Source organism: Alexandromys fortis, unplaced genomic scaffold (assembly GCF_014885135.2).
Source record: "Alexandromys fortis isolate MF-2015 unplaced genomic scaffold, M_Fortis_MF-2015_v1.1 scaffold_17, whole genome shotgun sequence".
In the NCBI taxonomy this organism is placed as follows: domain Eukaryota; kingdom Metazoa; phylum Chordata; class Mammalia; order Rodentia; family Cricetidae; genus Alexandromys; species Alexandromys fortis.
Window position 1 is genome coordinate 891404 of NW_026067896.1, and position 27371 is coordinate 918774.

At 40.7% G+C, this 27371-nt stretch overlaps 1 protein-coding gene across 3 annotated transcripts in view; it reads left to right on the plus strand.

Annotated features, from left to right (window-relative positions):
* The first annotated feature begins 4771 nt into the window (after positions 1-4771).
* The window catches only part of Mtdh (metadherin), a 53146-nt gene continuing 30546 nt past the window's right edge, over positions 4772-27371 (plus strand). For 2 of the 3 annotated variants that reach the window (XM_050162353.1, XM_050162369.1), the window contains exons 1-2: positions 4775-5446; positions 20181-20282. In XM_050162353.1, the coding sequence (XP_050018310.1) occupies positions 5069-5446; positions 20181-20282 (480 nt within the window). In that variant the 5' untranslated portion in view covers positions 4775-5068. Of the gene's footprint in view, positions 5447-20180; positions 20283-27371 lie in introns of all 3 variants that reach the window. The other variant, XM_050162359.1, reaches the window with a different exon arrangement.

The window sequence follows — 27371 nt, forward strand, 5'->3', positions numbered from 1 at the left end:
TCTCTCTCTCTCTCTCTCTCTCTCTCTCTCTCTTTCCCTCACCCCCCCCCCAGAGCGCAGGTGGGCGTGGTGCGCCGCAGTCTTCTGCCGTTATTCCATGTTAAGAAAATAGTTATTGGGGGTGGAGAGATGGTTCAGAGGTTAAGAGCATTGCCTGTTCTTCCAAATGTCCTGAGTTCAATTCCCAGCAACCACATGGTGGCTCACAACCATCTGTAATGGGGTCTGGTGCCCTCTTCTTGCCTGCAGGCATACACACAGACAGAATATTGTATACATAATAAATATTTAAAAAAGAAAATAGTTATTCTTAAACACAGACCTAAGGACCCACTGGTCACAGCTAGCCCTACATCAGTTCGAAGCTCAAATTGCCTGGTTTCCAGGTTTTTGTTTCTTTCTTTTTTGTTTGTTTGTTTTTTGAGACAGGGTTTTTCTGTATAGCTCTGGCTATCCTGGAACTCACTGTGTAGACCAGGCTGGCCTCTAACTCACAGAGATCTGCCTACCTCTGCCTTCCTGGTGCTCAAGGCAGAGTTTTGTTTCTTGTTTTGGGCTTGTTTTTGTTGTTGTTTGTTTATTTTTCTTTCAGTTTTGGGGGTATTTTGAGGACAGAAGCAAAGTGTTGGGATTTAATAAAAATCTGATAACTGAAAGATTGAATAAATGGTGGAAGGAGCTTGAGTCACCACAACCCCAGAACCTTTTACTGAAATGGTCAGGATATTGTTTGAAGGTTTCTTTTATTTTTAATCAGGTTTTTGTATCTGTATGAGCAAATGCCAAGTGTGGGGCCTGCCCACGGAGGTCACTGGCATCAGAACTCCTGGAGCTGGAGTTAGAGGTAACTGTAGGTCACCTGCTATCGTTGCAGGCAATCAAACAAAGGCGGAGCAATATGTGATCTTAACTACTTAGAGTTCTTGCCACTCTTGTGTTCCCATCTGGTGGTGCCATTTGGGTAGATTGCAGAATTTTTAGGAAAGGGGGCCTTGCAGCAGGAAGCCAGTCCGGGAGGGTAAGGCTTGAGAGTAACAGGCCTGCTTCTAGACCTAGTCCCTGTGCTTCTGGAACCAAGTTGTGAGAAACCCCAGCTGCACTCTCCTGCCACCAACATTATTAGTTCTGCAGGCCTCCCCCAACATGGTGTGTAGCACCCTCTCAGACTGAGAACCAAGAAAAAGCCTCCTTCTTCCTTGTGTGTGTGGTATGCTTTTTGTTTGTTCGAGACAAAGTCTCATTATGGCACTGGATGTCCTAGAACTCAGTCTTACATAAACCAAGGTGGCCTCAAACTCACAGAGATCTGCCTGTCTCTGCCTCTCAAGGGGCGCAGCCACAGTGCCTATAGCAAAACACTAGTGAGGGATACAGAGACAGAGACATGAAATTGGAAGAACATGTTGAGAGGCCATGTGAAGGAAGTTAGAGGGAACTAACTGGTGAGTGGATTATGATCTTATTTATTTCATTGTATACATGTATGGAATTCTTAAGAATAAAAATATTTTTAATTAAAAATATCTTGCCAGTAAAATTGATAAATTTTATATGCATACTCATTTTATGTAACAATATAATCACATGTGCATATTTACTATATAAACCTATAAAGTATTGTCTCCATAATAAACAATAGTATGTTGAGAAATTTTGTTCTTCAAAATCATAGGTGGGAAAACACTTTGCTTGGAATTCACTTTTGTAGGACCCGAGCTGAGTTAAATGAGAAACGTCGCCTGGGTGTGTGTGTGTGTGTGTGTTTTCACACTTGGTAACGCCATTTAGCAAGGTTATGGAACTTTAGGCTGTGGAGCCCTGTTGGAAGAAGCAAGCCACTGGGGGAAGGTGTTGAGGGTTACACCCATCCCTCTTCCACTTCCCTCTCCTTCTTGCTTGTGAATGAAGATGTGACCTCTCCTTTCCTGCTGTCGTGACTACAGGCCCTCATCGACCCCAACCCTCTGGAACCAGAAGCCAAATAAATTCTTTCTTCCACCGTTTGCTTTTGGTCATAGTATTTTATCGCGGCAGTAAAAATTAAGTGTTTGAGTTTTTGTTTGAAACGGGGCTTGCCTGGAAGTCTGCTTCCCTTCCTCCTACCCTAGCCGCCAACTTCCCTTGTATCTCTCTTTAATGTCTTCCTCAAAGGTCTTGGTCCTATCCCAAGTCCCTACGTCACCACTGATTTGCTGTCAGTGCGGGTCAGTTTTCATTTTCTAATTATACAAATGGAACCATGCACCATGTACTTTTTGTCTGGCTCCTTTCATTCAGCATCAACAGGTACAGTCACGCTGCTGTGTGAGTTCAGAGTTCATTCCTTTATGAGTGACAGGCCCTGGAATAGTCACTCAGAAAAAGCACTCCTCATTTCCAACTCAGAACTTCTCATTAAGGGTTTCAGCACACTTTACATTTTATCTTGGTCATTCTCAAAGAATTAGGACTCTTTATCTACTCAGACCAGAGCTAGTATTCTGTCAAGCGCACTCTGTTTGCCCTTGAGTCTTCCAAAGTCCTGCTTCATTTAAATCTTTTTTTTTTTTTTTTGGATTTTCGAGAGGGTTTCTCCATAGCTTTTTGGTTCCTGTCCTGGAACTAGCTCTTGTAGACCAGGCTGGCCTCGAACTCACAGAGATCCCTTCATTTAAATCTTAATCTAATCTTTGTGCTGTTGCAATTTATAAACCTAACTTTCTGGAAGTAAGTTATATCATTACAAGTTTTCTTAATTATCATAAATGCTCACAGCTACACTGAATAAATACCAGCAGGATGTGACGCCACTTTGTTTTTAACATATAAATGCATGGTGGGATAAAGATATTGTTCAGTAGGGGAGTGATGGTCTACCATGCTGAAGTCTCTGGGTTCAATCCCCACCAAGACCACAAAAATAGTGCATATAATAGATGTACATACACAAAGAGGAGAGGGGGAGATGGGATAATGAGTATGTCCCTGATACCAAATACAGCAAACAGGGGGGAAAACAAGACAATATGAACTTACTAAATCATATTTACTTGTGAGACTGCCAAAGGGATTAGCATGCTCACCTCAATTACTGTAACCATTTAATTCATAATGAAAGACCCCCAGTGCTGGGGAAGACTCTCACTCAAGTCTCGGGATAACACGACCCACCCAGTAACTCACGAGAGACCGTCCTTGCTGCTATCACACAAGGCTTTAATGATGAGATGAGCCGGGAACCAGGGAACTGGGGCCGAGACTCATAACCCGCGTAGGGGAAGAGTTCGACCCCGAGTGACCGGGAAAAGGAGTTTTTAAGGGAAGAAACCATAGCCCAGTAATCCAAAAGGGTCGTAGAAAATTCCGAAAATCCAGTGACAGCCACAAGGGGGCAACTCCCAGCCCCTCAGGACCACTCCCAAGGTCATAATCAGTTAGTTCCTAAAACAGTAATGATAATCACAAGGGGGAAACTCCCTGTTTCTCAAGATTATTCTCAAGATTACAATCTAACTTTATCTTCAGCTAGTTCCTGAAACAAGTCACTGAACCGGCTAATCCTAGATTTTTGATTCTTCTCTTCCTGCTGGGGGGGGGGGGGCTGGATTTATCCAGGTCTTTCAATAAATCCATAGGAGATAATCTAGAATGATCAGTAGAACGTCTACCCTTGTGCCTGGAACCAACACAAATATGCGGGATTATAGATCTCATTCCAAAAATATAAAGGGATTTGTTTAAAAATTTTAGAGTTCATGCAGACCCCATACTTAGGTTATGGCCTTTATAATTCAGTCCATAATTATAAGCCTGCAGAAAACTCTAAGAGTGGCTTCTTACAAAACTCCACCCATTAATCAGAATACTCATTACAACACTGACGCAAAGTAGGTCAAAATACATTAATAGAATTTTAGTTTGTATTTACCTCAGTTGCTTACATGCTAATTATCATTTAATGAGAGACACTGTTCCCTTTTAGCAGAATCAAAACTTAAATCCTAAGGAAGCCCCCAAGTATTTTTATAATTAAGAACTGAAGAAGCGCCTCATTTATTTATTTTTGGTTGCCTGCATATGCTCTGCAAGCCCGCTCTATCACTGAGCGACATTCCCCAGCCCACCTAATTTCCTTTTAATGCTACATTCAACTGTCGGGCAACACACGCAACTCTTTGTGTTTTATGAAAGCTTAAAATAATATGCCACAAGGAAGCTTCCTCTGCATATAAATACAACCTAATGCACTTCGTCTCAATATTTCCTATTAAGGCGACAAATTAGTGGGAAAATAATAGTGCCGCCAACGGGCTTGCCAGACTTTTTAATTCTGGAGTCTGACAACAGGCAGTAGGAGTGAATGAGCCAACGGACGCACACGTTGGCAACTGTTAAATGCTAGTCCGCCCCGAAGAAACACTCAATTGTGAGTTACACGTGCCGTGGCCTCAGACTCCACGGTGCCCCCTCTGGAAGCATCCAACCGACCGGTGACCTTAGGGAGAAAAAGCCGCTCAACTCTGCAGGAAAGTGCGGGGAAAGCCTGCTCGCACGCCGGAGTCCCTCCCCGCTCCCAGAGCAGCAGGGCTCCGGCTGTCAGGCCTTCCGCTCCCGCTTCCCCAGCTCCGCAGCACCGCGCCGCACGCAGCCCGCCGCACGCTGCGAAAGGGAACCCCGAGACCGGCGGCCGGCAGGCCCCGCCCACCGCACCCACGTGACCCCGCCCACCGCACCCACGTGACCCGCGCCGGCCCCCGCGCGCGGCGTGTGTCGCGGCCGGAGCCGCCATTGTTCCGCCGGGGGAGGACAGCGGGGCCTGGCGCTGGCGCCCCGACGCCGCTTAGCGGCCGCCTCTGGAGACACTCTGTCCCCGCCGCCTCCTGTCCTCCTGGCGGCGGCGGCGGCGTGAGGCCGGCTGCGGGGACCGGGAGCCCCTCGGCCCTCCCCGACCCCCCGCTCGGCCGTGCGGGACGGACGGCCGCGATGCGCTCGGCCTGAGGTGTCGCGGACCCCGTCGCCTCCCACGACTCCTCGAGCGGCGTCCGTGCGCCCCGGCGTCATCCCGCGAGTCTGTGTGACGGGAGGGAAGATGGCTGCACCGAGCTGGCAGGACGAGCTGGCCCAGCAGGCCGAGGAGGGCTCTGCCCGGCTGCGGGAGTTGCTGTCTGCCGGCCTCGGTTTCCTGCGCACCGAACTGGGCCTCGACCTGGGGCTGGAGCCGAAGCGGTACCCGGGCTGGGTGATCCTGGTGGGCACCGGCGCGCTCGGGCTGCTGCTGCTCTTCCTGCTCGGCTACGGCTGGGCCGCGGCTTGCGCCGGCGCCCGCAAGAAGCGGAGGAGCCCGCCCCGCAAGCGGGAGGAGACGGCCGCGTCAGCCCCGGCCCCCGAAGACCCAGCCCAGCTGAAGACTCTCAGAAGCGACGAGCAGAAGAAGAAGAACCGGAAGAAGCCGCCAGAAAAGCCCAAAGTGAGTAAGGGGCGAGGAGCCGGGTGGGCAGGGGAGGCCGGAGCGGTGAAGTGAGAGCGACGGACGAAGTGATGGGAGGCGAACACGGTCCTGGAGGAGGAGGTGATAGTCAGAAAGTGTAAGAACCTGTAGGGAAGTCGAGTTTCCTGGATGGAAATCAACTCCAGAGTTAGGAATAAAAGTGCCCAAACTTAGAGCCATCGTCTGGGGACCTCGTCCGCCCCTGCTGCATCCCCTTCCTGGAGGCCTGCAGAAGTAGCTGCCTGTGGAAGTTAATGGGACCTTAGGGTGACGTTGGGAAGTTCTGGAAAGACTGCCTGGGAAGAGAGATGCCTATCTCCAGTCACGTTGAGACCCGAGACCATAGCTAGTGGAGGATAGACGGTGACCTAAAAAACTCCGGCTTAAAGAGGATTAAAAATGTCCAGGTCTAGACACACTTCCATCTTAGTTGGAAAATGTTAAAGGGAAATGGTTGCCCTGTCTCGGTGAATGTGGTCAGTGGGGTGTCTGGCACAGGACTTGGGCACGAGGGAGCTGACTATCTAATGTTCCTGTTTTTTATTTTGGGCCCCTGAGCAAAAGTTAAGGCAAATTCAGCAGAGTAGTCTGTAGTCCGGTTCACAGTGTGGAGGGTTTTTTGTTGTTGTTGTTGTTTTTGCTTTTATTCAAGTAAAATGGGGTGACGTGACAGATTAGAAAGCTGAAGCGGGGAGAGGGTTTCAAATCCCAGCTTGCCGGACCACGTGTGGAAATGCAAAAAAGGTATCCTGTTTTTATCAGGCCTTGTGCTTTTACTTCTGTATTCCGTGTTACCATTTCTCCGTAATACACTTAATTTTTATATTTATATTTTGGGGGAGATCTTGTGCCGTGGCACGCATGTGGAAGTCAGGAGAACTTGTTGGGAGTCGTTTCTCTCCTTCCACCACGTGGGTCCTGCCCAGGGACTGTACTCAAATAGTCAGGCTTGGTGGCAAGTTTCTATCCCACTCAACTGTTTGACATTTTGGGGGGAGGTGAGGTTTGAGCCTGGGTTTTTCTGTGTAACTGCCTTGTAGATCAGGCTGGCCTTGAACTCAGAGATCCCTTTGCCTCTGCCTCCCAAATACTAGCTAGGATTAAACTCGAATGCCACCGTGCACAACTGGTTTTACATATTTTTAAAAGACTTTATACAGTTGAGAATATAAAAGACGTGCAACATTAGAAATATCTGTTAGTCGAGTTTAAGGGCGCATACCTTTAATCTCACTCACCACAAGAGGGAGCAGACCTCTGACTTTGAGGCCAGCCTGACCTACGTAGTGAATTCTAAGACAGCCAGAGCTACAGAAAGGAACCCTCTGTCCAAAAAGGAAAGAAAGAATGAATGAAATACCTCCTATTTTTGTTTCATCTCTTAACTTTTAGAACAATGCAGTAAGCCAGTACCAGGCTCTTACTTTGTAGAGATGTGCTCTGGTATGTTTGAGCTATACAAGTGTGCACATAGGCGTTAAAGTCGGTCGTGGTGGCTGTTGTGGGAGACAGATTCATAGTGTAGTCATGGATCCATAGTTGCTAAGTAGCAGTATGAACACGTGTTGGTGTGATTTGGAGGGTGGAGACTAATTCCAGTTTGAGAAATTTAGGAAAGTTATTTCAGGAAGCTGAGTTTCACTTCAAAAAAGAATATTGTTGGTAGCAGTACAAAAAAGAAGACTGACAGCTCATATCATAAACATTCATATTTTTCTTGATGAGTTGAAAGATATGATAGGAAACTTCTTTAAAAAGTATCAATGTGATGCCTAGCCGTAGTGACGCATGTTTTTAATCCCAGCACTCGAGAGGCAGAGGCAGGCGGATCTCTGAGTTCGAGACCAGCCTGATCTACAAGAGCTAGTTCCAGGACAGGCTCCAAAACCACAGAGAAACCCTGTCTCACATAGCATATGCATAATTAAAAGTTCTGTAGACAGCATCAAGGGTTAAGTAATGTTCTGATGAAAGTAGAACATTTGGCGTCACAGTAAAGGTGATCTTGAAACAAACCACATACATTAAGGCCTGTGTGGATTGTGGCAAGTTGTGAAATTTTAAAGCCTCTTTAGAGCATTTAGAATTTGAGGCGGACTTGAGTCGAGAGACAGGTGCTCCAGGAGTCCATTTGAAGTGCATCGTGACACCAGGTGACTCACTTCACTGTGAAAAACAGATGTCACACTTAGGATTTGGCCCATCCTTCTTTTCATTTGTGTTAAGGAAGGGGAAATGGATAATAAATAAGTCTTTGAGAGCTGGAATTGAGACTGGATCATTGAATGTGAATTGGGTGAAATGAGTAGCTTTATCTGCCAAATAATAAAAATATATTGAAGAAGTTATACCCTTAAAACTTTTTACTGTAACTCAGAAATATGTTTTACATTCCAGCACAGGCACAAACTCGCTTTTTTTTTTAAAGCAATTTATGACCCACAAAATTGGCTTTCTGCTTGATTATAAGGTCCCATCCCCCCATTAGAAAAATACCGCTTTTCAAGGCTAAGTATTAACTCCATTATTTCCTGTTTATTATAGTCCTTGTACTGTGCTACGTTTTTACTTAGGGGAGAAAAAACAAACAGGGCCTAGATACAAGTTGAAAGCAAGAAAAGTAAATGGTTTATGTCTTACTATGAAGGGGACACAAAAGTAAAAAGTTCAGTGTCTCTTCAAGGAGCTTTATGCTCCTTGCGGAAGATATCTACATGGTCCGCTCCTCGTGTGTGCTCTACTTTCACAGATTAAACCAACTAAAGATCAAAACTTCATTTTTAGGGACTGGTGATGTTGCTAAGTTGGTGGAGTGCTTGCTTGGCATGCATGACTCCCTGGATTCGATGGCCAGCACTGACTACATAAACTGGAGTCTTGGTGTATGCCTATAATCCCAATATTCGAAGTAGAGACAGGAGAATTAGACTTTCAAGGTCATCCCCTACAGTTTATGAGCTTGAGGTCATCCTAAAATGCATGAAACACCTCTACCCTCCGAAAAAAGCAATCGTTTTTAAAAACTACAGCTGAACTAAATTAGGTACAGACTTTTTCCTTGTTGTTATTCCCTAACCTATACATAACAACTGTATACATAATGTTTACTTTGGACTAAGTATAATTAAAGATGATTTTAAGTATATGGGCATGAATGCGGGTGACATAATCTCTCCCCAGTGAATACTGAAGGATTTTTATCAATACATTAACAATATAGTCCCACTGTGGTCCCAGGGAACATCAAATGCCTGGTAACAGTGGTTGCTTGTAAAGTTAAAAGTTTGAGTAGAATTAGTGGAAAAGCCTGAGAGATGGCAAAAGCTGGAGAAAAACAGTCAGCTTGGGAGGAATAGGGAGTCCTAAATTTGAGTTAAGCATTTAACCTAATCTGTTTGACTTATTTTGTGTCTAAATTGAAGATTTTAGCTAAAACACTGAAGGGGTCTCCTTCCTGGTATTTGCAGTAGAGTCAGTTTGAATGCTCCTTACAACTTGTAGATTCCTGAGCCATAGCTCAGACCTTTATAAAGTTCAAGCTTTAGAACTGGATCCAGGGAATCTGCTTTCTTGTACTTGACTGTTACCCAAGCTGACTCCTGGGCTCCTACTTTAGCCCAAGTTTATGGCACTGCAGGTGTACCCCACTGCTTGGCCTTTTAAATTTGTATTCATGACAGGCGGATTAATTTGAAATCTATTCTCTGGAATAGAGCTATGGAGTTTATACTATAAGAACTTTTTTTTTTTGTTTGTTTACCTGTTTTAGAGACAAGGTCTTACTATGTAGCTCTGGCTGTCCTGCCTCAAATTCTGAGGTCCCTCTGCTTCTGGAGGACCATGATTAAAAGTGTATGGCACTATACCCAGCTGGCCTTATTTTCCAAGCTAGTTAGAGTGGCATCTGTGAGATTAAGGCTAGCCTGGGCTACATACTGAGATCCAGGCCCTGGACTGTGGTGTGAGACAAAAGCAATGTTTTTCTAGCCAGGCAATGGTAGTGCACCTGTAATCCTAGGATGCAAGCAGAGGTACGAGGATCTTGAAATTGAGGTCATCCTCAGCTTTACAGCAAGACTATCCAAAAAAATCTTTTTTTAGTTGAGTTACTCATTCAGGTGGATTCAATGATGTAAACTACTAGTGTCTATGAATGAGCATTCTATATTTTAGGGTATTTTGCCTATATATAATTTTGCTTTTATTTCATTCCATTATTTAGTTTACTCCTAAATCATGCAACCCCTATTTTTAAAATCTGTATATGTGTGTGTGTTTATGATATGTGTGTATACATATATATGCATACACACACTCATATACCATGTTTTGTGAGCATGTGCATGTGTATACATGTATGGGTGTAGATGACAAAATCAGTGTTGGCTATCTTCCTCAATCAATCTCTTCTTTCTGTCTTAAACATTTATTATTGAGTATTTTACCTGCACATGTGTGTACACATGCATGCCTGGTGCCCATTAAAGCCAGAAGAGGGCAGGGTGGTGGATCCCTTGGAACTGAAGTTATGCCACAGTATTGGGTACTGGGAATTGAACCCCACTGGAAGAGGAGTTCCTTCAGCCCCCTTTTTTGTTTTTTTTTTTTTCCTTCTAAACTGTTCCTTCAGCCCCCCCCTTTTTTCTTACTTTTTCTTAATTTTATTTTAATTTTTGTACAATATATTTTGTTTACATTCCTTGCCCTCTCTAAATCTCTCAGGTTCTCCCCACCCAACTTCATATTCTTTCTCATTGTCTGTACTCTCAATAACAAAATAAGCAAGTATGGTGGTGGTGCACAACCTTATTCCCAGCACTCAGGAGGCAGACAGATCTCTTGATCTCAGGTCCAACCTGGTTTACAGAGTGAGTTCCAGGACAGCCAGGTCTACACAGAGAAACTGTCACAAAAGAAAAAACAAAGAACAAAACAACACCACTAAGACACACACATACATACATACCGAAACAAAAGGTGCACAAAAAGCCACAAGTCTGTTTTGTGCTGGCCAGCTACTCCTGGCATGGGGCCAGCCCTGGAGTGTAGTTGATATACCTGGTAACTCTCCATTGGAGAAAATCTTTGTTTCTTAATATATTACTTTTTTCTTATTCTTTGAAAATATCATATATGTTACAATGTATTTTGATTATACCCATACCCACTCCTCTCAAACTCAGCATCATCTCCTCTAAAATGCCTCCAACTTCACATATGCTTTCTTTTTTTGGGTGTGTGGGGGAAGAGATAGGGTTTCTCTGTGTAGCTTTGGTGTCTATTCTAGAACTCCCTCTGTAAACTATGCTGGCCTTGAACTCAGCACCTTTATGCACAAGGGTGTGGTGCAACCCCGTGCACCTTAATTTAGGCAGTCTACCAGTAGTCTACCAGTAGTCACACCCCAAAGAAAAGTGACTCCTCCCAGCTGCGGTCACTGCCAAGTATACTCCTTAACTAAGAAGGATTCCTTGTGAGTTTCTGCCCCATCCATGAGGGACTTTTAACTGTCTTGATCTTGGCAGCTGTCACAGTTGTTCGCTCATGAGTGTAGTTGCCATGTTGTGTCCAAAAGATGGCATTTCTCAGCAATCATCCTCATCCTCCAACTCTTACATTCTTTTCTTCTCATCTTCCACAGTGTTCTCTGAGCCTTAAGGGGCTGATACAGATGTACTTTTTGGAACTGAACATTCCTGTTATTTTAATTGCTTATGAGTCCCTTTGTTAACTGCTTCCCACTGTAGAAAACTGACCAAGGCTGAGCAGCACTAATCTATGGGCATAAACATAAATTTTTAGAAAGGCAGTTTTGAAATCATGTCCATTTAAGCACAGCAACAGTAGTAGCTAGCCCCCAGTGCCCCCGTGCTACCAAAGTTTTGACTAAATTGTCTTACTGATTTTGTGTTTTGATTTTCTTTGTTGCTTTGTTTTTAAGAGAGCGAAAAAAGAAGAAAAAACATAAGTTGGGTGGGTAGGGAGGTGGGGAGGACCTGGGTCTCCAGCCAAGGACTTGGAACCAGGTTTATAGTACCAAGCATGAATTCTCCCCAGTTGTTACCCCATAACAATCTTTCCACTGGGACACTAATTGGCACATATTGCCTGGTAGGTGGGTATTGTTGCATGAAGGGTACATTCTAGGTAAGATTTCCCAGGAGCCTACACAGCACCTTCCACATCATGAAAAGCTAGTCAGTGGGGGAGGAAATTTCCCAGTCAGTTCCAGAGTGATTTCTTTGTCTGTCTACCAGGGTGAACATACCTGATACCGTCTGATTTCTCCATGTTCTGCAACCAGTGTTCCACCTTGTTTTTTTTTTTAAAGTTTCTCACTGAACCGGGAGCTTATCAGTTAGCTAAATTTGGCCAGCGAGCTTCAGGGATCCCTGCCTGTCCGCACCCCAGTGTAGAAGTTTCAGATACAAGTGGCTGTTGTAAGGGTACTACTATAGAACTGAACTAAGGTCCTCATGGTTTTTTGGCTGGTACTTCAACAATTGAATCATCTCCCCAGTACCCCAAGATTTATTTTTAAAACTTTGTTTTTACTTGTAGAGTGGCTATATTAAGTCTTTTGAGTATTTTTAAACCTATATATTTTTAACATATCAGTTCGATATTTTTTTTATCCTCTTAAAAAATTCTTGCTTTTAGGTCGAATTGGAGGTGCTCCATCTCTAAACCTTAGAGGAAGAGTGGGCACTTTTCACTTGATGGCTTTTTTCTTTTCTTCATTCTTTTTCTCTTCTATTGGCATTTAAAAAAAATCATTCCTTTATATTATAGTTTTCCATGGTGCTCCAGGTCAGTTTAGGTTTTAAATTTGATCATTTAAGCTGAGTAATAATTTAAGAGGATGTATGATCTTAGGTGAACGGTTCTTGTTGTTTGTTGCTTTGGGTTTCAGTTAAAAGCACATAAGAAAACTCATTTTAGTGATGTTATTTCTATGTATTATTGTAGAAATGTTCATAAAGATTTGCTGTAGTGTAATTTTGAATATCGCTAAGTGAGTAAAACAGTGTTTTGTCTTGTATAACCTTGTACAGTGCTTGGTATTTAAAATAACAAGATTGAATACATAATTCAGTAAAGATATTCCGGTAAGTCTTTATACAACTTATTTTTTATTCTTTATACCAGGTGAATAGCTACACAAGGCCATCTTTTTATTTTTGCAGTGGGAGATGTCTTGTCTAACTTTACTTTTGTAAGCTTCATTCTTTGACTTGCAATAAACTGCTGTGGTAGGCTGTGTCTTTTGTAATCATTGTTTCTATTTCAGGTTTTCATGATATGCGCTACTACTGTTATTTATTACCTTTTGCTTACACTTTTTAAAACAATGTCCTGATTGTCCTGATTTGATGTCTTTGTTGCCAGCTTTTCTATCTACTCATGCTAGTTGAGTCTTCCGAAGCCAGTTGCAATCGTGTGACTTTAATTTTCACATCTTTTTGTGTTTTTTATATAACACATGGTGATCCATGATATGGCACTAAAGCCTCTTGGTGATCTAATTCTGCCTTAGGTTTGTATCTCAGCATTACATCAAAAACAAGAAATAATTATGTTTTGCTAAACTTCTGTATCTATTTTTAAATCTGTTAAAGGACCTTTTCTCTTTGCCAGTCTTTTGCTAAGACCGGCTTACTGTATATAGCCCAGGAGCCCGCTTTGGCCTCTGTATGCTGGGGTCACAAGTTTGTATTACTACGTTCAGCTTCTTTCTGTTGTTTTTAGCTACCCTTCAAAGTCCATCTTCTTGGGAAAATGCAAGTATAGGTTCCTGTAAGTCTCTGATCAACAAATCTTCACCATTTAGTACATGCATCACCTTGCTTTGGGTGTATTATGTTTAAAGAGTTTATTTAGTGCAGTTAATTCATTAACATTGAACTCATGGCTGATGGTACTAGCGTTTATATCTAATGAAGTTTGCCTATATAAAGTTCAATTGCGACCTTTTGTAAATCACTTGTGAATGCTAGACATCGACAGCACCTCAGCTCGATGGTTGGGGGCTATTTTAAACAGTGAAATCACTAACAAAAGGCCAAAAGTGCAAAATAAGGTGTTTAAAATAGACCTTAAAAGGACACTGTCTCTAACGATGAGAACTGTAATCGGAGGTTGTGCTTTCGTTTCCTGGCTGTCCAAACCCAAATCATCACACAAAAGCTTTAAGTACAGCATTGTTTTGGCCAATGGCTTAGGTGCATTCCTATCTAACTCTCATATCTTAAATTAACCCATTTATATTAATCTGTTTATCGCCACTAGGCTGTGGCTTACTGGTAAGTTTCTCGCATTTTTCTCCTTCAGCAGCGACGTAGCATCTCCCTGACATTGCTCTATTTCCTCCTATCTTTGCTTGGATTTCCCATCTTGCAATATTCTGCCCTGCCATAGGCCAAAGCAGCTTCTTTATTAACAAATGGTAATACAACATATTCACAGCATTAAGAGGGGAAATCCCACATCAGAGAACTGAAATACAAGGCAAAATATTACATTGACCATTGCTAAGAGTGTGCCTGTAGAGCAACTCAAACTTTGTGCAGAGATCACTCATGACCTCAGACTGCATGACTGCCAGCGTACCTCAGGTACTGATTCTGTAGCTGCAGTTCTTGTGAGTGGGCAAGATCTCCAGTGCAGGACTTAGGAATACTAAGGACCAACTTTGTGTCAAAGTCTGTACTGTCTCCTATTGAAGCCCGTGTTTATTTTCAAGCATTAGCATCTCCGAAGAAGAATTCAGTTTCTTGCCCTCTCCTAGCTTTTCCTGTTTCTGTAGAATACAAATCACCATCCATTTAGCTATTCAAACTAAGTCTTGACAATAATCCTTAAAATCTGGGCATTCTAATCTCTTGGGGCAGGGGTGGCAAGAGATTCAGAAGTTTGAAGCCAGTCTGCGCTTTCTGATAATTTGCTTGATGGAAACAAACAAAAATCAGCTGAGCCATCAGTTTACGAAAAGTCTTTTGGGACTGCAACATTTAAGATCACAGTTGTAGCAGTAGTCTCCCATTGGCTACTTCCAGTAATTTCTTAACACCTTAGTAAGGAATTTTTGTTTTGTTTTTTTTGTTTGTTTGTTTTTAGGTTTGATTTTTTTTTTAGATTATTTTATGTATGTGAGTGTTTTGCCTGTATGTATGACTGTGTACCACATGCATGCTTGGTGCCCAGGGAGGTCAGAAGAGGGAGTCAACCCCCCTGGAATTGGAGTTATGGATAGTTGGGAACTACTGTATGGTTGCTGAGAATTGAACCCTGGTCCTCCGTAAGAGCAGTAAATGCTCTTAAACTCGGTGGTTCTCAACCTGTTGGTTGTAACCCTTTGGGGGTCAAATGACCCTTCCACAGGGGTCAACTAAGACCATTGTAAAACAGATATTTACATTATGATTCATAAAAGTAGCAAAGTTTTAATTATGATGTAGCAATGAAAATAATTTTATCATGGTTGGGGATCACCACAACATGAGGAACTGTATTAAAGTCACAGCATTAGGAAGGTTGCTGAACCATCTTTCCAGCCATGTTTTTTGAGATGGTCTTTCTCTAATGGTAACCCAGATTCACCTGTAACTCAGGAGCTTCCTGTCTCAGCATCAGTGTGATTTGGGTGCTCTAACTCTTGAGCGCTGTGCATGCAGGCCTGTGCCATCATGCTTAGCTATTAATAATAAATCGCCATCCTGCCGCCAACCAGCACTTTGTAGTTTTGTACTCAGAATCAAAACCTCCTTCCATGGCCTTTATCTCCCAGCACTTGCTTCCTCTTATTTGTTACACTGGTGGTTTTGTTGTTGTCTGATTTGATTTGGTTCTTCAGAAGTGTTTTCATAGTTCATTTTCTTTACATAAACAAATGTTAAAGCTTGTAGAAAAGTCTTTTTCCAATAGTCTTATCAATCTTTAGATCTTACCTTAAAAATCACCTTAGATAGCCATGGTGGCTGATGTCTGTGATTCCAGCATTTAGACAGTAGATGCAGGATTAGTAAGTAGTTAAAGGCAGGCCTTGGCTCCATAGCAAGTTTAAAGCCAATTGGGTTGACATGTGCCAAAAAAAATGAAAATCACCTCAGAAAATTTTTTGGTCGGTGTATTTGAAATCATCATCCCCTCTGTCTTAAAACGCATTGTTTCCTTTTAATGGTCACCAGAATGTGTCCTGCTCGTATACTTTCCGAGGGTCTTTTCCAAGATTAGATTCGAATATTAGAGTGGAGTGCAGGGCAGTGGCAAACCCTTCCTGACATGAGAGACTTTGTTAATTGTTGCTAAATGAAGTGCCTAAAATAATGAGTTTATTTGGGTAATTTTTACTGAGCTAAATAAATATATATTTTAATATATTCCCAGTAGAACTGTGATTGTTCTTGGTTTTATTTTATCTTGTTAGTGGATTTGCTGGTGCTCGTAAGTAAATTTGGATGGGGCAAGATTCAGTACCCGGCACCTACTTGGCAGCTCACAACCATTTGTAATTCCAGGTCCAGGGGATATTATTCCTTCTTCTGGCCTCCAAAGACTCGTGAGAATGCACAGTACACATATATTCAAACAGGCTTATACACAGACACACACACATAAAATTTTAAAAAATAAAATTCTGTCATTGACACATAGGATTTCTATTTTTCTTTTTGATACATACTAAGGATTGAACCCAAATCTCATGTGTGCTAGGGAAGTGCTCTACCACTGTTACAACTTTCTCTTTACTTTAAAGTCTCTATTCCACTAGCTTTAATTTATTAAAAGACTAATATTCTGGGGCTGCAGAGATGGCTTAGCAGTTAAAAGAAGACCCAAGTTCACTTCCCAGCATATACCATAGGATGGTTCACAAATGTCTTCAACTCCAGCTCCATAGGGATCAGTGCCTCAGGCATCCATGGGTACCTCCACATGCTTACATGTACCCATACACAGACACAAACATTTTAAAAGATAAAAATCTTTCTAAAAAAATAATAATGGCTTAAGTGGCATATATTTAAAAAGAAGATACTCCTGGTTTGATGAAGAGCCTTGAGATTAAGTGACATACTTGAGGTCATAGGCCAGAGGAGTTTTCACAAGCAAACAATGTCCTAATTTACAGTCTAGTAAGGTCATGTTGTTTCTACTGTATACCTCTGATTTCCATGGAATCTTCTAGGTTATTAAATTACATTCATAGAACAAACCCAACTTCCCTGGTTGTTACATTTTTATTGCTTTAGTTTTAGAATTAGAAGTTTCTACTGAAAAAATAACCTTTTTAAAAAAATTTTTCTGATTTTTATTGAGCTCTACATTTTTCTCTGCTCCCCTCCCCGTCAGCCTCTCCCAGGGTCCCCATGCTTCCAATTTACTCAGGAGATCTTGTCTGAAAAAAATAACTTTATTGCTGTAAAGGGACAGCATGACCATGGCAACTCTCATAAAGGAAAACATTTAATTTGGGCAGGCTTACGGTTCAGAGTTTTAGTCCATAATCGTCATGGTGGATGGCTGCAGGCAGACATGGTGCTGGAGAAGGAGCTAAAAGTTCTAAATCTCACTGTTTGCCTTCAAACTATATATATATATATATAGTGTGTGTGTGTGTGTGAGAGAGAGAGAGAGAGAGAGAGAGAGAGAGAGAGAGAGAGAGAGAGAGAGAGAGAGAGAGGAGAGAGAGTTAAAATGTAAGTATACATGTGTGTGGTCAACATTGAATTCCTTCTTTTCTTCAAGGTTTGTTTGGGGTTTTTTATTGTTTGTTTTTGAAGGCAGGTTTCTTACTGATTCTGGAGCCCATCATTTGAATTGACTGAATGGTCAATGAGCTCCAGGGATCCCTCTGTTCCATATACCAAACTTCAGCCCTGCCACCATGGTGGTAGGATTATAGACACATATGCCTAGCTTTTATATAAGTGCTGGTGACCTGAACACAGGTCCTTATACTTACACTACAGCCACCTCACAGACTGAACCATCTCCCCAGCCAGGAAACACTTGTTCTTTGGGTGATGGTGTTTGGTTTTGGTTGGTTGCTTTTGATTTTTGTTTATTTGTTTTTTAAGACCGGGGGTGGGGGAGGTTGTGGGGGGGTCGTCTCTGTGTACCTCTGGCTATCCTGGAACTTACTAGGAATAATGGTATGCATTACCATGCCCAGCTGAAACCTTTGTTCTTAAAAGAAAAAATAATGATTTAATCCCAGCACTAGAGAGGCAGAGGCAGGCAGATCTCTGAGAGTTTGGGGCCAACCTGCTCTACAAAGTAAGTTCCAGGAGAGCCAGGATGTTAAACAGAAAAACCTCGTATCAAAAAAATGAAAGAAGGAAGAAAAGAAAGAAAAAGGAGATCAAACTGGTAGTGCATCCTTGAAACCCTACACCTCAAAAGATGGGCGAGAACATAGCAAAATTTCACCTTAAAACCAAAAAGCAAGAATTAAAAGAACTAGCATATGACAATAGCAAGTAAGACAGATCAGAAAGGAAAACCAGCCAGTTCTGAGTACCTGATGTAGAAGTTCCTAAATCTACTTTGCCTTCTGAGGTTTCTTAGCTTTCTATGCACTTAACCAAAGAACGGTCAAAACAGCACAGACAAAAGAAAACCAGATCAAGAGTGAGGAAATCTGCTTTTGGCTTTCACTGTCCTATTTTTAATGGGTTGCTTAAGGTTCAGCAGATTAAATGTTGATTAATTAGACATTTATTCAGCTAAGAAGACAGCTTTTGTTTTGACTTGCTGCTACAAATCTTTGGAAAACTTACAAATTGAGTTTTAAATTGTAAATGATCTCTTTCCAGCCTCATTTGCCTGATATTTTTAAAGACTTATTTTTAATTTAATGTGTATGAGTGTTTTGCACACATTCGTGCAAATCCACTGTTTGTATGCGTGTCTGTCTGTCTGGTGCCCATGGAGGACAGGAGACCATATCAGATCAGATTGGAGTTATAGTTGTAAGCCACCATGTGGGTAATGAAAACCAAACCTCAGTTCTTTGAAAGAGCAGCAAATGTTCAATTACTGAGCCATCTCCAGCTCCTGCTTGATTTTTGATGTTTCAAAATCAAACCTTGTGTAACCTTGGCTGGCCTCGAACTCAGAATCACCTGCATGTGTCACCACTGCCCAGCTTGCTGCTTATTTTTTTTAAATGCATGTAAAGTCACTTTATAGACACTTTTAAATTTTAAAATTGATTTTTTTCATATAATCTGATTTCTTCCTCCCAGCCCCCACATACTTCCCCAGCACCCCACATCCATACTTTTTCTTTCCCTCTTTCTCGTTAGAATATAGGCAGGCATCTTTTTAAAAAGAAAAAAGGAAAAAAAATCTAAAAACAAAATCTAAGTAAACCAGAATAGGACTAAACAAATTGTGTGGGAGGGGAGAGCCAAAGAAAGATACAGAGGGTATCGACATTCATGTTTTTTTTTTCCCCAGTACATAGCTGTATCATAATGGACAATTTGATAGAGGTCTATTCTGCAAATATTAGAAAAAAAGGTTTTGAAACTAGAATATTAATTTACTGACTTTAATTAATGTGTCGATTATGAGAGGAATGGATAAGTGAGAAGTGGTAGGATTCAGAAAGAAGGATAGATGGATAACACGGGCCCAGTTTATCAAAATTCCTCAGTCTATGCATTTCTGTTAATGGGGCTCAGAATTGTTTAAAAGGGGAGAAAGTAATAGGAACAATCCTGATTACAAAGTGGACTTGAGGATCACAGACTGATTCTGCCCACAAACACCTAAAGTTTGGTCTCTCATTTTAGAAATGTTAGGAAAGCTGAAGTAACTGTTTTGCTTGTTTGTGATTGTGGCTGTGGGTTGTAGGATTAAAAGCAACATTAGGGTCCTCTGACATATATTGATCTGTATATCATCTTTGGCTGCTTTTTTGCTGCTACAGAAGATTTCAGTAGAGACTATATGGCCCATAAGTCCTAAAATGTTTCCTCTCTGGCCTGATACAGCAAAAAAATTGCTGAAGGGATAGACAAGCAGATCACTGGTTAAGCATGTACCAACCATTCTTGCAGAGGACCTGAATTTGTTTACCAGCCTTTACATAAAGTAGGTTGTAACCTCCAACCTTCAGAAGATCTGACATCCTCTGGCCCCCACGCTCACATCCACATTCACATAATTTTTAAAAAGAGAGAAAGAAAAAGTTTTGAAAATAGTTTACTGACTCTTGAATAGAGCCAAACTCATCTTAAGGTACAACATCCAGAGGTGGTGAGATTATCCAGCTAATGGTGATCACAGTGTAAATACGTTTCAGAGTCCCATAGGCAACACTACCTGTAGGTAGAAACACTACCTCTGTTTTGTTGCTTTTATTAGAGGAACTAATATAATATCTTTGAGTGATCAGAAAACTTATGGTGCAGAATTTTGTTACGAGTTCCTTATAGAGGGGCTGGAGAGTTGACTCAACAGTTAAGAATGCTGGCTATTCTTGGAGTGGACCCCGGTTCAGTTCCTAGCACACACAAAGTGGTTCATAATCTGACCTCCATAGGGACCCGACACACGTGATTAACATGCAAGACAAAATACTCATGCAAAAGCAGCCTTGTTAATTTAGGTTGGGGAAAAATTTGATTGTTGTGCGTGTTTTTGTCTTTGGTTTGGCCAGCCAGCCAGTTTGATGATGTGATGTTTTCTTGTAACCTTTCAGTCAAATGGACGGACTGTTGAAGTACCTGAGGATGAAGTTGTTAGAACTCCTCGAAGTATAACAGCAAAGCAGCCACCAGAGACAGACAAGAAAAATGAAAAGGTAAGCTTGGGAACCCAAGGCATTGTAAGTTTTTAATAAAGGCAGTGACATAAAAAAAAATCATGCTTTTTGTGTTTGATAGGATTGTGTATCTTCCATTTAAGGAAACTCCAGAATTTAAAATAATGATACTTGGATGGGTAGTTAAAGTTTTTTTTTTAAAGAAGATTATGCTACCAAATATTCTTAAATATTACAGTGGTAATAAATGTTCATTATGCCAAAAGTAATTTATGTCTTGAGTATTTTTTGTTTGAGTAAGGTTCTGGCTTTATAGGTTATTTCTTATACAAAAATAGAGTCTTGATATTTGTTGATATTGTGCCTTGTAATATAAAAATGCTTAGCAAAACTGTCAGATGGTATTGTTGAAATAGATTTCCATTGTTAGGGAAATTAAATAATCTATTAAGCAGTTAACTTTATTTAACAAAATAATTCTATACTAAGGTCCTTATTTAAAAGATTTGGGTGATGGCTGGCAACATGACTCAGTAAGTACAGGCATTTGTCACCAAGTTCTATCCCCAGAATCAACATGATAGTAGGAAAGAAGTTACTCCTCCAAATTGTCCTCTGACTTCCACAACAGATGAGTGCATTGGATCTCCCTGGAGCTGTTGTTACAAAGGGTTATGAGCTGCGGTTGTACCTGCTGGGAACTGAACTCAGGTCCTCTGAAAAGTAACTATTGCTCCACTGAGATGTATCCAGCCCTAAGAAACATGGTTTTTATACAGAAAGTAATTGTTTCTCAAGTTATAATATTGGCTACATTTCTTGTCATTTGAGTAAGCCTTATAGATACAACTTGGTCTAGAAAGGAAACAAGCACACACATCATATATGGAGAGCTAGAGTGAACTTGGGTGTATAAAGCAGATTAAACCAGCTGCCATAGTTTCTGTTTTTATAGCCTAGACTAACTTCAAACTTATGATCCTTCTGTCTCCACCTTCATAATGCTGGGATTACAGCTGCATGCCACCACGTCTTGTAGTTTTTTACATCTTTGTTTTGATCTGGAGGCCAATCAGTGCCTCACTGATATGTTCCTAGTAGAGATCATATAAGGATATTAGCCAGGCATTGTGATAATAATTACTGAAGGTAGAGAAATAGTAATGTATTTTACCCTCAGAAGGATTACAGTCTAGATAAGGAAAGAAGCTATCTGATAAAATAGGGTATTTGGTGCTGTGTAACCAGTGCAGAAAAGGAATCCTACTTGGGTATCCAGAAAAGACTGATTTGCTGGGCTGTGAGTTCAAGGGCAACCTAATCTATAGTGAGTTCCAGGTCAGCCAGGGCTGCAGAGTGAAGGAGACCATGGCTCAAAAAAAAGAGAAAATACTGACTTAATTATTAAGATTGGGTGGTATTTCAGAAACTGGGGCGGGGGGGAGAATCAAAATGAACATATTCAGACTCACTTAAAGGAAAAGCCTTAAAGGTGAGTGATTAAGATTGGAGGAGCATATGTTTTTTTAACTTATTTATATGTAAAACCAGGTAAATTCGTGTGTCGGCAGCATGTATGATTATGAATCCATTTTGTGTCTAGTATTACAAAGATCTAAACGAAAAAGGAAAATCTGAAAAATGCTAATTAGAAAAGTAATTATAAACAAAATGTATAAAGGTTTGTTACTATTAAATTATTAAAAATGAAGTCAGTGATATACACTGAAATCATTTGCTATTATAAAATCATTCACTCTAAGAGCGAATAGTATTCAATGAGCCAAGTATTTTTGCACATTACTTCATCTTAACAAGCAACAGTGAAGGGGGTGTTTATTTTAAATAATATTTCATTTTAAGTCATTAAATATTCATTCAAAGTTAATTTTAATATAGTAGAGTATGAAAAGGGTTTTTTATGTGTATAGGTGTTTTGCCTACATATATATCTATGCTCTACATAGGGCAGTGCCCGTGGGCGGTAAAATATGGTGTTTATATGGTGTTTAGTTTATCTTTAGTTTCAGATAGTTTCTTCTCTAAAAATTGTTCATGCTTTCTCTGTGCTCTTAGAAAAAATTTCACAGTTTAATTCTTTTTGTTTGTTTGTTTGTTTTTTTGTTTTTGTTTTTTGAGACAAGGTTTCTCTGTAGCTTTGGTGCCCATCCTGGAACTAGCTCTTGTAGACCAAGCTGGCCTCGAACTCCCAGAGATCCGCCTGCCTCTGCCTCCCAAGTGCTGGGATTAAAGGCGTGCGCCACCACCGCCCAGCCACAGTTTATTTCTTTTAAGATGTGTTTACTTTTTATCTGGTTGTGTGTATGAATGCCTGTGTGAGTGTTTGTGTGTTACGTTGCAGGTACATGATGAGGTCAGGGGCCATCAAATCCCCTGGAACTGGAGATTCAGGCAGTTGTGAGTGGCATGCATGGGTACTGAGGACTAAACTCAGATCTGTTGTAAGAGCAGATCTTCTTTTAACCAGTGAGCCATGTCTCCAGCCCCCACACTCCACAGTTTTGAACCTGACTTAAAAGCCCTGCCTATGGAATTAGCCCAATTTCAGCTTCTTGACCTTTCTCACTTCTAGTCACATTAATTTTCTTTCTTTTTTGTTAAGGAGTTTTATTTTGAAATTAATAGAAGTAGTTACTAAACTGGGCATGGTTTTACACACCTTTAATTTCAGCACGCAGGGAGCAGAGGCAGGTGGATCTCTGTGAGTTCCAGAACAGCTAGAGCTGCATACATAGTGAGATCCTGTCTTTAAAAATAAAATAAAAAAATACATGCAGCTACAGTCAAATTATATAATATTTCCTTCACCCTCAAAAGAAATCTTATGTCTTAATAATTAATTCTTTTTTTTTTTAACCAGTCATTTCCAACACTGAAAACACTTACCTGATGTAATGCCAAGGGAGGATATTCAGAATTATTTGAAGGGGGAAATTCTCTTCGATTCTCCATTGGATATATCTCTGTGTGGGCCAGGGATATAACTCAATAATAAATCATTTGCCTTATCATGCACAGGACCCTGGGTTTAACCTCCAGCGCCACAAAATGAAACTTAACAAACGCATATTTGTGAACATCTCTGAATTTTCTTCATGTGCCACAATCAAAACAACTTATCTCAATAAGTTGGACAAAGAAGTAGTTAAATTAGTTATACAAACCAGACATTAAAGATACTTGAAATACATTTAATGCTGTCCTCACAAACATGTCATTTTTAAAAATATTTATTTGTTTGTTTGCTTTTATTTATTTATTTGGCTGGCTGTTTGGTCAGTTGGTCAGTCAGTCAGTTGGTCTTTCAAGACAGGGTTTCTTTGTGTAGCTTTGAAGCCTGTCCTGGAACTCACTGTGTAGACCAGGCTAGCCTCAAACTCACAGAGATCCACCTGCCTCTGCCTCTGCCTCTTGAATACTGGGATTAAAAGCATGCAGCATCACCACCTAACTATAAACATGTCATTTTGTTTTGAAAAATATCACTATGTTGATATAATTATGAGTATAGATAGTTGTTATTTTAAATACATTAGCAATAGTACTTTAGTGTCTTTAGTATCCTCAGACCGAGAAGTTTGAGAATTGTCACCAAACAAAATAATTCCAAAGCAGCATACATTGAACTAAGCATCAACTAGAGTAACTTGTAACAATGCTTCCTGAATGCAGAGTGCTTACTTGCTTACATTTGTGGTTTTCCTTATATAATGTATTATAGTTTAAGTCAGAGCTTTACAAGTCATAGCTGTTTATCAAATGTGTACACACTTTTAAGTGTCTGTATCAGTCTATATTCCCGTCAACAGTAGAATCCCCTTTGTTTTACAGCTCATCATCATGGATTTACGTGGTGTGTGTGTGCATGTGTGTGCGTGCGTGCATGCATTTGTATGAGTGTATCTGTGTATCTCTAGATAGGCCTGTACCACAGCGCATGTGATCAGAAGATAGCATCTGGGAGTTGATTCTCTCATACCTTGATGAAGCAGAGTCTCTCTTGATTCTGCTGCCCTGCATACTCCTGTCTCTACCTCCCTGTTCTCCAAAGGAGTTCTGGGATTACAGGTGTATACCACTACATTATATGAGTTCTACAGGTTTTGGATCAAAATCAGGTCAGTGGGCTTGCATTACAAGCACTTTTACCTGTTCAACCATTTCACCAGCCCTTGCATTTCCCTGATGATTGGAGTGTTGCTCATTTCTGGCCATGTGTCTTCAGAAATATCTGTTCAAATATCCATTTTTAAATCAAATTATTTGGAATTTTTACTGTTAACGTTGTATGGACAAGATTTAATAATGTACCTGATCCTGTGCTGGAATATGTCAATAAATAGGGTTGGGAGTATAGTAACAAGAAAGATAAACAATTGTGCCAAAGATTTCCCCTAGGGGTATTAGCTATAGTAGAGCTCCTTAAAAGTGTAAGATGGTAACTGAGACCTTAGGGGCACAGGTCTGTAATCACTAGAGAAATACAGTTCAAGGACAGAGTGCTTATAGCATGAATACATTGTGTGCACAAAGAATCTTTCATGTCAGTAAACTGACTGGGACAAATAACTACATATTGAATATTTATTGTAAAGCTTTATGTGCATATTCATTCTCATCTGGATTAACATTTCTGGTAAAAAAAAACTTAGAAATAGTGATAAAATTAAGGCATATTTAAGTCTAATGTAAGCTGATATTAACTAACAAATCTATTTATTGACCTCTACATTTTTCTCTGCTTCCCTCCCTGCCTCTCCCTTCCCTTTCAGCCATTTCCCCAGATTCCCATGCTCCCAGTTTACTTGTGAGATCTTGTCTTTTTCTATTTCCCATGTAGATTAGATCCATGTATGTCTCTCTTAGGATCCTCATTGTTGTCTGGGTTCTCCGGGATTGTGATTTATAGGCTGGTTTTCTTTGCTTTATGTTTAAAAATTATCACATTTTTTACCCAGAAAGATAATTGTCTTTCTGGGTTACCTTACTCAAAATAATGTTTTCTAGCTCCATCCATTTTCCTGCAAAATTCAAGCTGTCATTTTTTTTCTGCTCTGTAGTACTCCATTGTGTAAATGTACAAATTACCACATTTTTCTTATCCATTCTTTGATCAAGGGGCATTTAGGTTGTTTCCAGGTTCTGGATATGACAAACAATGCTGCTATGAACACATGTCCTTGTGGCACAATTGAGCATCCTTTGGATATATACTCAAAAGTGATATTACTGGGTCTTGAGGAAGGTTGTTTCCTAATTTTCTGAGAAATTGCCACAGTGATATCCAAAGGGGCTGCACCAGCTTGCATTCCCACCAGCAATGCAGAAGTGTTCCCTTTTCCCACAACCTCTCCAGCATAAGTTGTCATCAGTGTTTTTGATCTTGGTCATTCTTACAGGTGTAAGATGGAATCTCAGAGTTGTTTTGATTTGTATTTCTCTGATGACGAAGGATGTTGAGCATTTCTTTAAGTGTCTTTCAGCCATTTTAGATTCCTCTGCTGAGAGTTCTCTATTTGTCTGTACTCCATTTTCTTATTGGATTATTTGTTCTTTTGAATACCAATTTCTTGGGTTATTTGTATGTTTTGGAGATCAGAATATGGGATTGGTGAAGATCTTTTCCCATTCTGTAGGCTGTCATTTTGTCTTGTTGACTGTGTCCTTTGCTTTATAGAAGCTTTTCAGTTTCAGGAGGTCCCATTTATTGTTTCTTTCAGTGTCTGTGCTGCTGGGGTTATATTTAGGAAGTGGTTCCCTGTGCCAATATGTTCAAGTGTACTTCCCACTTTCTCTTCTATAAGGTTCAATGTGACTGGCTTTTTATGTTGAGGTCTTTGATCCATCTGGACTTGAATTTTGTGCATGGTGATAGATATGGGTCTATTTTCATTCTTCTACATGTTGTTATCCAGTTATACCAGCACCATTTGTTAACTATGCTTTCTTTTTTCCATTTGATATTTTTTGCTTCTTCATCAAAAATCAGGTGTTCGGGGCTAGAGAGATGGCTCAGAGGTTAAGAGCACTGGCTGCTCTTCCAGAGGTCCTGAGTTCAATTCCCAGCAACCACATGGTGGCTCACAACCATCTATGAGATCTGGTGCCCTCTTCTGGTGGGCAGGCATACATACAGACTAAACATTGTATACATAATTAAATTTAAAAAAAATCAGGTGTTCGACAGTGTGTGATTTAATATCCGGGTCTTCTATCCAGTTCCATTGGTCCTTCTGTCTCTTTTTATGCCAATACCAGGCTGTTTTCAGTACTGTAGCTCTGTAGTAGAGTTTGAAGTCAGGGATTGTGATGCTTCCAGAAATTCTTTTATTGTACAGGATTGTTTGGGCTATCCTGGGTTTTTTGCTTTTCCATATGAAGTTGAGTACCGTTCTTTTGAGGTCTGTGAAGAATTTTGCTGGGATTTTAATGGGCATGGCATTGAATCTGTAGATTGCTTTTGGTAACATTGCCATTTTTACTATATTTACCTACCCAAGAGCATGGGAGATCTTTCCATTTTCTAGCGTCTTCAATTTCTTTCTTCAAAGATTTAAAGTTCTTGTCATACAAGTCTTCCACTTGTTTGGTTCAAGTTACTCCGAGATATTTTATGCTATTTGTGGCTAGTGTGAAGGGTGATGTTTCTCTGATTTCTTTCTCGGCCCATTTATCATCTGTGTACAGGGTGGCTACTGATTTTTTTTTTTTTTTGAGTTAATCTTGTATCCTGCTACATAACTAAAAGTGTTTATGAGGTTTGGGGTCGCTTATGTAAACTATCATATCATCAGCAAATAAATAGTGAGAGTAGTTACTAACAAATCTTAATGTACTTGAGTGAGTGTAATTCTACCCTTTTTCAGTGTCTGTCCTTTGAGGGAAGGGTTGAGGAGAGAGTTTGTGTGTACCAGTGAATTTAAACTTAGAAGGGCATGGGTAACCGGTTGTTTATTTACATGAGCATAGGTATCCAGTGGCTACACTACTGAAAGAAAGTTTCTCCTTTCCCCTCAGAAACCATTAATTGCATATAATGCTTACAAAATTAACTGCATGTAATAACTCAAAGAGGGACCGGGCCTTGTAAGCACCTCCTCACTTCAT